Genomic DNA, 14,698 nt, shown 5'->3' on the forward strand with positions numbered 1-14,698 from the left:
ACAAGTTCCTCAGCACGCCTTTTTGTCCCGTTTATTTTATTTTTCGGAAGGGCGCATGTTTTCTAGCCAGCTTTATTTAAAAGGAGAAAAGCCCGTTTGATTGCTGCGTGCTCGTCTCTCTCTTGTCATGCCATTACCTCCCGGGCTCGCAGGCCAATATCGGTGAGATTTAACACCGCAGTAAGGGTCTCAAGGGTAGAAAATCCCTGCAAGTATCGTGAAATATACAGCTGTGTGGAGGAAGGAGAACTTCTTGCTGCTGCTGGTATGGAGAAGCCTGTCATGGGAGCTCAGCCTCGTTATTAGACACCGGTGAATCTACATGGGTATGCACCACAGGAGTTAATCCCCGTCACTCTGCTTGAATTTTTGCTGTTTCTCTGTGGTAGGTGGTGGCCGTCGACCCGGACCTGGGGGAGAACGGGACAGTGGTGTACAGCATCCGACCCCCCAACAAGTTCTACAGCCTCAACAGCACCACGGGCAAGATCCGCACCACCGGCGTGCTGCTGGACCGGGAGAACCCCAATGCCCAGGAGGCCCAGCTCATGCGGAGGATCGTGGTGTCGGTCACTGACTGTAAGCCCCACTTCCGTCCCGCTCCTCCTCTTTTTTTCTTGCTGGAGCACACTGGAAATCATTGGTTGTGCAGGCACCGCCCTCCTCTCCCACCTCTTCCCCTCCCTGATGGCTTTCACGTGTCGAGCTGAACTTTTCTCGGCCTGATTTTTCCTTCACAATGGAAGAGAGGACTTTACTTTTTTTGGAGTTGTTCAGCCTGGAGAAGAGGAGGCTCCGGGGAGACCTTATAGTGGCCTTCCAGTCCCTGAAGGGGGCCTACAGGAAAGCTGAGGAGGGGCTGTTGGCAAGGGCATGTAACGATAGGACAAGGGGCAATGGTTTCAAACTAAAGCAGGGCAGGTTTAGATAAGACAATAGGAAGAAGTTCTTTACAATGAGGGTAGTGAGACACTGGAACATGTTGCCCAGAGAGGTGGTGGAGGCCCCATCCTTGGAGACATTCAAGGCCAGGCTGGATGAGGCTCTGAGCAACCTGGTCTAGTTGAAGATGTCCCTGCTCACTGCAGGGGGGTCGGACTGGGTGGGCTTTAGAGGTCCCTTCCAACCCAACACATTCTGTGATTCTATTCTATGTAGTGATAGGACGAGGGGTAATGCCTTCAAACTGGAAGAGGGGAGATTCAGATGAGATCTGAGGCAGAAATTCTTTGCTGTGAGGGTGGTGAGCCCCTGGCCCAGGTTGCCCAGAGAAGCTGTGGCTGCCCCATCCCTGGAGGGGTTCAAGGCCAGGTTGGACGGGGCTTGGAGCAGCCTGGTCTGGTGGGAGGTGTCCCTGCCCAGGGCAGGGGGTGGCACTGGGTGGGCTTTAAGGTCTCTTCCAACCCAAACCCTTCTATGATTTTATTCAGTTTCTTTTTTTCCTGTTTTGAGTGTAAGTTCCAAAAGATGTTTTTGAGGTTAAAATGATGAGAACAGGTCAAAACAAACCATAAACCCTTGAAAAGCAAGCACAGTAGTTTCGGAAGCAGCCCTGACAATGAGCCTGGGAGGCAGAAACTCCCCCTCTTTGCAGAAGACACTGTTCTTTGCAGGGCAGCTCCATCTGCTCGTAGCGTGTTGCCGAGAAGATGCACAAGTTGAGGTAGCCGGGGGGGACTGTCTCTGGGCTGCTCTGCCAGGTCTGCTGGTCCCTGCGGAGCTGAGCCTGGCGTGGAGGCTGGCTCCACCAGTATCCGGGGAAGTCAGTTGAGCAGGTGGGGGAAAAAAAGAGCTGAACAAAGTGTGAAATGTCTTTTGCTCCAGAAATAGTGTATCTTAGGGAAAAAAATAGAGATAGAGGGAGATGAAGGTATTTCCCCACTATCCATCTGGTTTCCAAGAGCCAGCAGGCACGTATAACCTCAGCTCTGCCCTTTTCAATATTTGCATTGCCTCTGCACAGTGCTAAGGCCATCGTCTCATCCATACCTGCCAGGGATAAGGACAGATCGGTGTTGCTATTGTGTTTTAGCTGCACACAGGGGTAGCTGTAGGTCTGTCTTGTGTGCCTCCTGTTTGGGGGACTGTGCCATTAGTCCGATGGGCTGCAACGCAAGCGGCAACACGGACAGGTTAATGCCTTGATGGGGCAGCCCCATCCTGCACGACTGTCTGCATAAGGAGTGAGGACATCTTTTGGGGGAAAGGGTTGGAAACGGCTGGGGGCATTAACCTTGAAACCCCACTCCTGGCCTCCGCAGGCGGGAGGCCGCCCCTGCGAGCTACCAGCAGCGCCACAGTTTTCGTCAACCTGCTGGACCTGAACGACAACGACCCCACTTTCCAAAATCTGCCCTTCACCGCCGAGATCGCTGAGGGCCTTCCCGCGGGCTCCTCCGTCTTCCAGGTGAGCGTGCCCCATATCTGCTGTGCCTGGGACCTGCTGCTGTCGCAGACATCGCTTCTGCAAAGCAGGCTATCGATACGTCCCCTCCTTCCCCTCCATCCCCTCCTTCCGCTCCATCCTATCCTTCCTCTCCATATCCTCCATCCCCTACCAATGCAACTGGGGGGATGCAGAAGGGGTTGTGGCATCCCATCCCATGTTCTCGCTCCCAGCATGGGGGGGATGCCTCGAGGTGCCTTTTGTTTCCTCTGGGGACAAAGAAATGCTGAGGGTTTATGCACTGTGATTTTCATCATCAGGAGCTGGTCGGGCTCCCCCACGCTCACCCCTTCCCTCCGCTCTCCCCACCAGGTTGTGGCCATCGACCTGGACGAGGGTCCAAATGGGCAGGTGACATACCGCATGCAGGTGGGGATGCCCCGCATGGATTTCCTCATCAACAGCACCAGCGGGCTCGTCACCTCCACCGCCGTGCTGGACAGGGAGAGGATCGCTGATTACTACCTGCGGGTGGTGGCCAGCGATGCCGGTGTGCCCTCCAAGAGCTCCACTAGCACCTTGACTGTCAAAGGTGGGTGCGCTGAGACCCCTTCCGAGCCCTGCCCAGCCACAGAGCCCCCTCTGGTCCCAAAGAGACGGGTGACAAGCACACCTTGCAGGAGATGTGGTTTATATAGGAGACAGGCTGAGGAGTCAGATGGACATATGATCCGACCCGATTTATCTGTTCTTCCATAGGACAGCAGACAGGGAGGGCCACCCGTCACACTGCTGTCCCTGCAGGCTTCACGTCTTGCCCGATGTGGTGTCAGCACAGTGCAGAGACAGGGAAAATATGGTGTTTCTGGCAGGGCCCCAAAATTCTGTATTGTTTTTTCCTCCATTCCCCCATCCCCGGTGTTTCTTGTTCTTTTGGCCTGCCTTTTGCTTCAGCATGTGATTCGCATCAGCTGCGTGTCTGGGCAGCCCACGTAATCCCAGTTTCCTGGGATCCTTATTGTGTGGCCTGCCTTTAATTTAATGCACTTCTGTTTACCGGCTTCACACGAGCCTAGTGCTGAGGATAACCATCATCTGGAAATAAACTGACCCTGGATTCTCCCCAGGCCTGGGTTTGGAAAAAGAAGTTTCTGGTCCTGTAACTCCAGAGCCCTCTGCCACACAGCGGGAAATGCTGAGTTTATATTTAAGCCCCGGATTTTCCTCTGAATGGGGATGGAAATGAGTTTGATGCAAACACTAACTTTAATTACAGTTGTGTAGGGTTTCTCTGGACGTGAGGGGGGTGATCTTGTGTGTGTCAAAGGCAACCAAATTCAGCCTGCATCCATGGGTCCAGTCCTTACGGCCGGTCTGGAGGTGCCCCCACCATGCAGGCGGCAGGGAGCCGCAGGCACAGCATTCCCTGGGATGCTCAGAGCAGCAGGCAGGTGGTTTTGGGAGCCCAGAACCCGTCAGCTTGGCATCTGCAAGAATCTGGGGGGGGGGTCACTCAGCTCTGCTCCCCCTTTTCAGTTCTGGATGTGAACGACGAGAGCCCCACCTTCTTCCCAGCCATATACAATGTGTCACTGCCTGAAAATGTGGCCCGGGATTTCAAAGTGGTCAGGCTCAACTGCACGGATGCTGACGTTGGGCTGAACGCTGAGCTCAGCTACTTCATCACGGGTAAGAACCCCCTTGCAAAACACTGTGGAGGGGACCTTTGGTCATGGAAAGGAGCCGGGCTGCCCCGCACCGTGGCCAGGGTGTTCTGTGCATCAGCCTCTTCCAGCCCCTCCAAACCTTGGCTGGTATCGCCCTCTGCTGAACAGCCCCGCTCGGCTCCCTGCCTTTGCCAACCACTCCAACACCATTCCTGGTCCTGCTCGGGGTGAGCCCTTGTCCCTCTCGGGGTGAGCCCTTGTCCTGCTCAGGATGAGCCCTTGTCCTCCTCAGGATGAGCCCTTGTCCCTCTCGGGTTGAGCCCTTGTCCTGCTCAGGATGAGCTCTTGTCCTTCTTGGGGTGAGCCCTTGTCCTGCTCAGGATGAGCCCTTGTCCTCCTCAGGGTGAACCCTTGTCCTCCTCGGGGTGAACGCTTGCTCCCGAGCATCCCCTGCCCTCCCACACCAGCAGGGTGCAGCCAGGAAAACCATAAGAACGGGCTTAACGCCGCTGGGACAGCGTTGTTGTCGGGACATGGGACAGCATTTAGGGCTGGAAGCCTCTCTGGGGCTTTAGGGCACCTCGTAGCCAGGCGTGCAGGGGGTGTTGGGTGGGCAGGGAGCGATGCCCCCCCCGGGCAGAGCCTGGCTGGCACCGCAGCTGCAGCACCTGCGGCGGGGAAGCCCCTGGCCATGCTTTGACTTGCAAACTGCACATGCGGCACTGAGCCCTCAGGAAGAGGGCAAAAATAGAAGTGCCACCAGAGAGTCACTTTTTCTCATAACAGCAGCCTCACCTATCATCTCGTGGCCCCTCCGGCCTCCCCCCGGCAAGAGAAAAAGTGTGTGTTGTCCCACGGGTACCGCAGGCCACGTGCAAAGTGACCCCAGTTTCCTTCCAAGGCACTGGGGAAATGATCTGGCTCTTACATGATTCAGCTTTTCCTGCAACCGCCGCTCCTCGCCTGCGCTGAGAGGCAGGCACGGCGGTTGGTGTGGCGGGGAGAAGGCGTTCTGCCCCGCTTCTGCCCCAGAGAAGCATTGCCTAGGGCGAGATGCGAGCTTATCCCGCACTTTGCCTGCTCGAAACGCCGTAAAATGCATCCCTTCAGGAGAGCCCGTGCCCAGCATCCCCCACAGCACGGGCTCTCGCTCCCTGCATCCCAACAACCTGCTCCATGTCCTTTGCTGCAGGTGGGAACCAGGATGGCAAATTCAGCGTCGGCTTCAGGGATGGGGTGGTCAGGACGGTGGTGAGTCTGGACAGGGAGACAGTGGCATCGTACACACTGATCCTGGAGGCCATCGGTAAGGATTTCCCACTGTTCCCATGGGACTGCTGCCAAGCAGCCGCACGGGATGGCTGTGCACGTGCCGAGCTGCCACAGCCTGTGTTTGGTGTCAGCATTTCACAGCCCACATGCATTAATACGTCTCCCGGTTCCACCATGACTTTTACAGACGGTAAACTCACCCCTCCGGCTTGCCCAGCCCCGGGGCTTTCCCTTTCCACCCAGGAAGGCAAGACCCCCATTCCCGAGAGGCTCCGTGCTGCCCAGGGCAGACCCCCACCCAGAAATGCCAGCGCCACAGCATCGTTCCCCTGATGACGTGCCAGCCCTTGGCGCAGTGGCCGCCGATTAATCCAGAGCCACCTGGCACAGGCAGAGGGCCTGCATGCCAAAGGCATCTTGGCCGTCATCCCCGGAGCTTTATAATGATGTGCCTGTTTACAGAAGACTCAGGCGTCCCTTTTGAAAGGAGAAATAAGTGGCCTGGTCAGAAATCCCAGTGGCACAGCATTGCAGGTGCCATAGGGTCTGCAGCGGGGATGCTGCACCAGCTGGGCATGCGGGACCGGATTCCAAGTCTGTGGAAAGGGACCCGGGAGTCCTGGTGGACAGCAGGATGACCATGAGCCAGCAATGGGCCCTTGTGGCCAAGAAGGCCAATGGCATCCTGGGGCGCATCAAGAAGAGTGTGGCCAGCAGGGCGAGGGAGGTCATCCTCCCCCTCTACTCTGCCCTGGGGAGTGCTGTGTCCAGTTCTGGGCTCCCCGGTTCAAGAAGGACAGGGAGCTGCTGGAGAGGGTGCAGCAAAGGGCTACCAAGATGAGTAGGGGACTGGAACACCTCTCTTATGAAGAAAGGCTGAGGGATTTGGGTCTTTTCGGTCTGGAAAAAAGACAACTGAGGGGGGACCTTATCAACACTTATAAATACTTAAAGGGTGGATGTCAGGAGGATGGGGCCAGGCTCTTTCCAGTGGTTCCCGGCGACAGGACAAGAGGTAATGGGCACAAACTTGAGCATAGGAAGTTCCACCTAAACATGAGGAGGAACTTCTTTCCTGTGAGGGTGGCAGAGCCCTGGCACAGGCTGCCCAGAGAGGTGGTGCAGTCTCCGTCTCTGGAGACATTCCAAACCTGCCTGGACACGTTCCTGTGCCACCTGCTCTGGGTGACCCTGCTCGGGCAGGGGGTTGGACTGGATGGTCTCCAGAGGTCCCTTCCAACCCTGATCATTCTGTGATTCTGTGATCCTTCATGGCTGCCATGTCCTTATCTACTGAACATCACCCAGCCCTGGTGCTCTTTGGCTGGGAGCTGAGCTGAGCCTTCAGAAAACTCATCAGACCCTTGCCCATCTCCATCTCCCAGATCCCTGACCTCCAGCAGTCCCTTCCAGCATACATCACCCTCTGAAGCCTATGGAGCTGCAAACCCTCTGTTGCTCCATGGCAGAGCTTGGGGGCAGTTTGACTTTTCCTTTCTCTTTCAGGATAGGCAGAATAAAACCCAACAACCCTCTGTGGTTCGGTGTGGGATTTGGAAGCTGCAGAAAAGACAGGATTTCGGTTTAGAAATTTTGGTCCCGTTATTTTCAGCAGCCGAAAGGCTGAGCACCACCTCTGCAAGGAGGAGATGGAGGTGACTGATGCTCCTCTTGCCTTTCTCTCCCGTACAGACAACGGCCCCACGGGGAACCGGCGCACCGGGACTGCCACTGTGTACGTGACCGTCCTGGACGTCAACGACAACCGACCCATCTTCCTTCAGAGCAGCTATGAAGTCAGCGTCCCCGAGGACATCCCGGCCGCCAGCAGCATAGTGCAGGCAAGTGGTTCTCTCCCCTCAGGGCCCCTGGGTGGGCGAAGGGATGCCCTGCTCTCTGGGCCCCAGCACCACGGCTCTCCGCTGCTGGAAGCCCAGGGAGGACATTTCCTCTCCACATCAGTGGTCTTGCTCCCCTAGGCCAGGGCAAGATATGTTCTTGCTTGTAAGCTCCCCTACCCCTTTGCTAACCCAGGCTGTGGTCACCGGGGAGAAGACAGCAAAGCGTAAGGAAAAAATCAGAAATTCACCCCATTTCCGCAGGGGTTGAGCAGAGCAAACCCAAGCCCTGCGTTGGCTTTTTTGCCTGGCTGCGTCCTGACTTCCTCCCTCCTCCCAGTGGAGAAGGGACGGGGCACGGAGATCTCAAGGGAGGGGGGGAGAAGAGTGCCTGCAAAGAGATGCTCGGGGCGGGGGGGGGGAAACAGAGGGAGAAAAGCGTTTGGACTTCGCTTTCATTTTTGTTGCTCTTTGAGGGAGCGGTGGGCAGAGCTGAATGGCTCAGTGAGTGCCGGATGAATGCGGGCATTCACTCGGCCTCCGAGGGCTTCCAGCATCCCTTCAAACCCAGGGCTCTTCTGGAGCGGGCACCAAAGGCTCTTTGCAGAGGGCCCTGGGAAGGCTCCTCCTGCCTTGAATACCTCTCCCGGCACAGGGAAAGGGGCAGCTTTGTCCCTGGCGCTCTGGGCAGGGTGAGTCACCGGGGGAGAAGAAAGAAGCCTTTTGCCTCTTGCAACAAAGGTTTGCAGGGAGTCGAGCTCAGGGCGGCAGGTCCCCAAGTGCCAGCCCTGTGGCTCCTTGTCACCTGTTGCGGCAAAAAGTGGTGGGGGGGGGATGCCTGTGGCAGTCTGTGGCAAAGGAGAGGCGCTGTCTGGGGGAAGTTTGTTTTCCACAGAAAAAAATCAGAGGGACGTGGAAATGGGCGATCACCTGGGCTTAGTTTAATTTACACCTTTAGTGTGAACCATTTGTACTGAACGTCTCCCTCTTCAAACACGTCCCCATGTCCCTGTGGCAACAAGAGAGTTTTTGAGGGTTTCCCCATCCCCATCGCTGAAAGCCAGGCAGCCCAGGGCTGGAGGAGAGCAGGAATGTCCCGAGAGCAGGAACATCCTGAGAGCAGGAATGTCCCAGAATGTGCCAAGGCAGAGCTGCACCTCACCAGGGTCAGAATCCATGAGAAACCCTGAGAGATGGGGTTTGGTGCTCACCACGGGGCCGCGCCGGGCACGGAGACTTCACCCAGAGGGGTGAACTCGGTGGCTGACCGTAGTGTGAGCTTGCAGACCTGGAAGAATTAAACCAGTTTTCTTTTTCCTACTGATTCCTTTAAGCACGTCAGCTTACCTGCTGGCTGTCAGACCCTTCCGCAGCAGAAACGTGTGGCTCAGCTTTGTGCGGTGCCTTTCCAAGCTGGCAGCGCCTGCGAGAGCCTCAAAAGGCCTCTGTAATGCATTTACAGGCGCGTTTACCTGCTTTTATTGTAGAGGGTTTCCAGCAGGCAGCTGTAGCGTGCATCCTTCCAAACGTCAACCGCAGCATCCCACAGATTTTGCCATGGGGTGGTGGGGCACAGGGACCGGGCGGCATGCAAGGGGCTCAGGAGCACTTCTCGGGGGGCAGTCTTGGCTGAGGATTGCTTTTTGGGGAGCGTGTGTGCTCCAGGAGACCTCTTTTCAAGGCAGCCAGGTTACTCTGCTCTCGCCCAGGCTGGCTGGTTCAGGTGCTGCGCAACTTGCACAATATTTTCCTAAAGAAATTAAGCAGCAATGTTTTTTTGGGCTGCCTAGTGATAGCTGCGTGTGGGTGTACTTTGGATGCCTCCGCCTCTCCTGCTGGGAAACAGTAACCTGGAAAGCATTTGGAAACCTGAAATAAGCGAATCTCCTGGAATTCGCTGAGGCGCTGCCTGGAAGTGAGCTGCTTAAAGGGGCTCTGCCGGGATGGCCAGGGTACCAGGGGCTGCTTGAGAAGGGAACAGAGCCTGAACCAAAAGCTTGGGAAAGAATTGCGATGCGGGATGAGCTACTTCCTGCAGAGCAGGATCACATTTTGGTGGACTCCATGACGTGCCAGTCCTGACTGGCGGGGGAGCTCCTAGGGCAGGCGAGCTGGGTTTGGGACACCGGCCGACTCCTCCTGAAGGTGTTGATGGAGCATCGCAGGGAGCCCAACCGCTTCCAGAGCCTCAGCTGGGGCTCGCTGGCATCCGCCGGGTGATGGGGCATGCACTCACGGGGTCCGGAGTGGGCCTGGGCCAGCGCCGATGGCTTGCAGAGGGTGACAAAGATGAGGAAGGTTGCCAGGAGGAGGAAGATGCAGACGAGCGCCACGATGATGGGCAGGGGATCTGCCTTCTCGGGGGATGCAGTAGTGGGTAGGACCAGCTCGGTGGATGAAACCAGAAGCCCAAGGAGAGATGGTGGGGTGGGAGAGGTCCCATTGCCAGCGTCCTCTGCGCTCATCTTCCCTGCAGGGCACAAGGTGACAGAGAGAAGCAACATGGATGATTACCACCCAGAAGTTGGACAGAGAGCCAACCTGATGGATTTTTTTGGCTTGATTTGATGTCCAAGGTCACCCCGGCCATGTTTTCTGTGACACGGGGTGACAGGAGTCTGTGTCTGTCCCTTTGGTAGGAGGCAAAGGACAGAGGTGGGATTTATATCTGCCAAGTACTGCCCTGAACTGAAGTGCAAAACCATCTGGCAAAGAATTCTAGCACAGGTAGTACCACGTACACACGGTACCACGGCCCCGGCGATGAAACCTTGTAGGGAACACACACACATGTTGCGTGAAGCTTTTCTGGGAGCGACAAATAACCGTACACTAGAAAAGGCCCAAAATCTTCTCCCAAGCTGCTGGGGTTTGGTCGTTCTCTATTCCCCAGAAATGTGGTTTTGTTAGATCGACTATCATTTGGGGTTTTTTGATTATTCCCAACGGGTAGTTGGTTGAACCTGCGCCCAGACAAGCCCCCACCAAGGTGCAGTATTGCACCAGCATTACCTTTTTTCTTTTGGGTTTGGTTTTTTTTTTTTTTTTTTTCAGGGGCGAAGTCTAACGCCTTCACCTTGCTTGTGCCTCCTGGGTTAGGTGTTTTGCTGACCTGGTTTCAGGTTCAGACATGCTGCGGGTTTCTCGGCCAGACCTGCAAACAGTTGATGCAAAGCAGCTTCCCAAAGCCTCATCAGCAAGAGCTCTTTCCGAACACCTGTTGGCGACTGTCCTCTCCTTTCCCCACCGGGTCAGGTCCCCCAATTCACATCCCCAGAGCAGTTGGCACCCATTATTTTGCTTCTGTGCACCCTCCTCTGCCTGTTCTTGGCCCTGGACCGGCTGTGCTGGAGGCCAGCATCATCCCAGTTTGGAGATGAGAGTTGGGGAAATATTGCCATGCCAACCCTCTGTGCTCTAGCCTGTACACTGGAGGTAAAGCTTCATTACGCTGACTCTCCTATAGAGATGTGGGAGTAGGAGAGTGATGGAGAGCTGTGAGACTGGTCTGGGGTCCTAGAAAGTACAGATTTGGATTGAGCCAATTTAAAATTAAGAGATTAAGGGGAGAAAGGCAGGGCTGCAGGGACTGCCAGGGTCTCTGGGTCTGCTCTTGCAGCCACCACCCCGAAGCCACGCAGGTTTATGTAGGCAGCAGCCAGACAGTCACTGGTAAAATGTTCAAAAAAGGGGAGAGGAGACACCAGCGACATGTCGCTAATCACTAATTGGAAACTATGAGACACCCCGCAGAGGTGAGCCTGGTGGAAAGCGAGAGGTTGCGTCAGAGGAGACCGAGCATCGCTCACCGTCCAAATCATGCAGGAGGAAGCAACCTCGAGCAAACACTGTGAGAGCTGCAAGGCCGAGTGCGCGGAGGTGGAGGAGTCCTTGGACTCCGGTTGTCTGTGCCCCCACCGTACCTTCTGGGTGCACGCTTACACAGGGGAGCTCCCAGCTCCGGTTTTCCAGGACCCTGCCTGGTCCCCACGGTGCTCCTGCAGGATCCGTGCTGCTCCCCTTGCAGGCAATGAGCTGAGATACAGAGGGAATAAGTTCATAGGTTTCCACTAGAGTTGGGTGCCGGGTTTGAGGCACTGGGGAGGTGTGATTTATTTCTGGAACACTTTGCGTGGCCTGAGCTTGGGCGTTCGAAGCTGTGATGCTGGCGACCTCAGGGCAAGGGTGGTATTGGCCTGGTCAGAGCTCGGGGGCTCTGGGGATATGTGGCCGCTTCCATGAGTCAGAGCCAGGTCTGCGCTCAGAAAATGGGAAATGCAAAAATGAATGGATCAACGTCTGAGAATGCCTTAGCTCGGGTGAATCCCTGTGCGTATTGCAAGGAGGCTCAGGGGAGGGGGCTCTCGTCCCTTCCTTTCCTCCGGAGTGATGTTTCCATTTGCCTTCATCCCAAGCAGACGTCCGGAGGGCGCCCCTGCTCCATGGACAGGCTGCTGAGGTCATGAAAACCAGCAGGGAAGGCTCCTGCTTATGGCGGGCACCAAAAGGTGGCCTGAATCAAGGTCACCGTGGCTACCTTAATTCTGGCATTTACCAACCACACGTGGCTTGGCTTGGTGACCTTATATTGTTCGTTTAGAGCACACCAGGAGGCGCAGGCAATTCCTTCAGGTTGTTTTTTGCTCTGCTGCTGGTGGCTGTAGGGTTTTTATTTCAAAGCCAGCTGGCTTCGAGTTTTCCCCTAGAAACCCACCAGGAGGGATCACAGTGATGTTTTCCCAGGCTTTTCCAGCCATGCCATCTTCTCTTCTTGCTTCCCATCCATCCTCTCCTCAGGCACAGCTCAGCAGGCTGTGATTCAGGGACAGTCCGGGCTGTCCCTCGCCTGATCTCTAAACCCTTCCAGAAATGGAGCCACTAAAAATCTGGGAAATCTTTGCAGAGTACATGTGAGCGGTGACCTCTTTTAGGACCAATTATTGATGTGGACAAAGGGGATCCCCCCCACCACCTGCCTGAGACAGAGCTGCAGCGGTTTCAGCAGAATTTCAGCAAAAAGCTGCCAAAATTGGGGGTGTTATCAAGAGAAAGGTCAGGGCTTGGTAAGAACCACATTCCCGGTGCCCACAGCACATGTGCGGATGAGTTTTTTCCCCCCAAGGGCTGGGAGCTCAGCGCCTTTCCCGAAGCGTGGCCACGGACCAGTTGCCCACAGCATGTTGTACCCCCTCAGCCAAGTGGCTGCCTGCATCCCTGTTTGCAGCATCGCCCCTTCCCAGCACCGCTGTCCCACCCAAGGGACAACAGGCTCATGGAGGGACAACCCCCCCCCCGCCAAGAAGGGTCATCCGTGCCTGGTCATCTCTAACAGGAGACGTCCCCATGAGTGCTCAGGAACCAGCACTGGGCACCAGGCAGCCGAGGATCAGAGAGGAAGAGGAGGAACTGCAAGAAAGCAAAATGCTCCCGAGGAAGGTGGAGAGGAAGACGACGTGATTTTTGAGTGTGAGAAGAAGACGGCGAGCGCTTATTCTGCCCAGCAGCGGGAACTGCCTGCCTGGCCTGGCCCAGCTGCCCAGTTTGGCAGGAGTTTTTCCATACGCTCTCCCTCCCTTTTCTCAAATTCCTGCAAAGAAAAGGCTGTTTTCAGGCACTTCTGTGCCTGTAACACAGCTCGAATGAAAAGCAGCTCTCTTTCCCCTCTCTGTCTTGCTTAGCGACGCTTTCCCGGAGCTCCCCAGCTTTTCCCAATGCGCTAAGTCTTTCCACTCGCGTGCAGGAGGAGGTAATGCTGGGGAGGTACCCAACACCCGGGTAGTTGGGTACCAAAAGCAAAGGGCTGTGAGTGATGCTGTACCCCATCACCCTCGCTGATAACCAGCAGCATCTGCAAGGCTTTCCCCCCCTCCCACCACCGGGACAGACAAAGCAAGGCGAAGGGGAAGGGAGGAGGGATGCCTGACTTCAAACCCACCCCAAACTTCACGTCTCCCCTCCCCACCCTCTTTACAGCCCCGACCCCAGGCGGCTGCAGGGCTGAGGGCAGCAGATCTCCGGCCGGGGACAGCGGCACGTCCCTGGCCTGCCTCACTGGCCACCTGGGGTTAGTTTAAGTGGCCCAGTGAGTGGGTTCGCCATGGGGGTTTGGGCTCCCTACCTCTCACTGGCCAGCTGAGCCCGGGCTTTGCCTCCCGCACGCCTGCCTTGCCGCCTCTCCCACCGCTCCTCTGCCTGCCAGCCCCCTCCTCCCTTTTGGAGGGCGAGGGAGGGTGGGAGCGAGATGGCAGCCGGGCTGGGCACAGCCACAGTGCGCAAAGCCACGGGGGTTCCTGAGCCCCCGCTCGGGTTTTGCCAGCATGGCGGTGCCCCGGGGCTGTGTCCCCGCTGGGATGAGGGCTCGAGCCCCCCGGGACGTGTTTCCCCAGGCTTTGCCCCTGCGGGAAGGCTGAATGGTACAGTCGTGGGCTGAGCCCCCCGTGCCGGGGAGGGGGCGGCGGGTTGCCCTCCGCACGCCTGCTCCCCCTTTTCCCAGCAACTCCACACTAAGCCGCCTGCTTTCTTTCCCCATCCTTTGATTCCCCTCCTCCTTTCCTGACCCCTGTGCAGGAGGCGGGGGTGTTTGAAAGGTGGCCTGCCAAAAGCTGGCTCTGCTGGCTGCCCGCTCTCTCTAGCAGGGGGACAAAGCAGCCCGGCACTCGGCTGCACAAGGAGCTTTGTACCTGCAGCACAAAGAGCTTTTCTCCCACCCTTTGCACTGAAATTTAATCATTTTTCCCAGGTTTGGGACAGTCTGTCAAAGTACCACGTCTCCTCCAGGATCCCAGTGGGTCAAACCAGCAGTGGCCGAGCTTCTTCCCAGCAGCAGGCTGTGCCATTTTGTTTTTTTTTTTTTTTTTCTATTAAAACCCAAATACCTGGGCTGACCCGTTCCACCTGGTTTACGTGCCGGACCTGCCTGCAGCAAATGCTTGGGGGAGCTGGGAAAAGGGCGGCTAAGGGGTTGCAATTTGCTGCTCCCACCCAGTGCTCGTCGTGTTGAAAACCTTCCCGTTTGCTGCCCTTGGAATGCTTTTTCCTGGGCACAGGAGGGCTGGGAAGGGCTGCAAAGGTTTGTCTCCCATCCCTTAGGCTTTGATCCTATCGGCGTGGTGTTTTGGCTGACGGGATGGCTTTTCCCAGGGGGGAGCCATGTGTGTGGCTGGCTGGTCTCACCGTGCCAAGGCAGCTGGTCTGCCCGGGCGTTGCTCACCCGCCAGGTCCATCCATCACATGGGAGAGGAGACGGCCCCGCTCCTGCCCAGAAGCAGCTTCAGGGAGCCCCGAGGATGGAAAAAACTGGTGCAGGAGGGAGAGCTCTCTGCTGTGAAAGGGAGGTGCTGGGTCCATGATGAAACACGGGGTTATCTCCAGCCACAAGCGAGACGTGAGCCAGTCTGGGACAGAGGAAAACAGGGTGCATGGCACACAGCTGGGATATCCAGATAGTTTGCAAGCACCGGGTTGGCATGTTCAAAGATTTCTGCTGACATGGGCTGATTTGGTAGTGAAAGGCAACAAGGGCTGTTTAAGGCATC

At 56.5% G+C, this 14,698-nt stretch overlaps 2 protein-coding genes across 5 annotated transcripts in view; one reads left to right on the forward strand and one right to left on the reverse strand.

Annotated features, from left to right (window-relative positions):
- The window catches only part of CDH23 (cadherin related 23), a 213,113-nt gene that overhangs the window by 153,805 nt on the left and 44,610 nt on the right, over positions 1–14,698 (forward strand). Inside the window, exons 22-27 of the mRNA XM_074591549.1 lie at positions 390–579; positions 2,262–2,407; positions 2,759–2,978; positions 3,923–4,075; positions 5,246–5,359; positions 7,018–7,166. Coding sequence (XP_074447650.1) covers positions 390–579; positions 2,262–2,407; positions 2,759–2,978; positions 3,923–4,075; positions 5,246–5,359; positions 7,018–7,166 — 972 coding nt within the window. The remainder of the gene's footprint in view (positions 1–389; positions 580–2,261; positions 2,408–2,758; positions 2,979–3,922; positions 4,076–5,245; positions 5,360–7,017; positions 7,167–14,698) is intronic.
- C6H10orf105 (chromosome 6 C10orf105 homolog) lies at positions 8,084–13,556 on the reverse strand. Of its 4 annotated transcripts, XR_012587563.1 has the most exons (4): positions 13,282–13,353; positions 12,479–12,750; positions 8,636–9,633; positions 8,084–8,451 (listed from the first exon to the last, which is right to left on the reverse strand). XR_012587563.1 is itself a non-coding variant. In XM_074591555.1 (3 exons), exon 3 carries the CDS (start codon positions 9,626–9,628, stop codon positions 9,209–9,211), a length of 420 nt encoding a protein of 139 aa, XP_074447656.1. In that variant the 5' UTR covers positions 9,629–9,633; positions 12,479–12,750; positions 13,282–13,342; the 3' UTR covers positions 8,084–9,208. The 4 variants fall into 4 exon arrangements, 2 of the variants coding, with proteins under 2 accessions (XP_074447656.1, XP_074447655.1); XR_012587562.1 differs by lacking the exon at positions 12,479–12,750 and having other exon boundaries at positions 13,282–13,346; XM_074591555.1 differs by having other exon boundaries at positions 8,084–9,633; positions 13,282–13,342.

This window comes from Larus michahellis, chromosome 6 (assembly GCF_964199755.1).
Source record: "Larus michahellis chromosome 6, bLarMic1.1, whole genome shotgun sequence".
NCBI classification, from domain to species: domain Eukaryota; kingdom Metazoa; phylum Chordata; class Aves; order Charadriiformes; family Laridae; genus Larus; species Larus michahellis.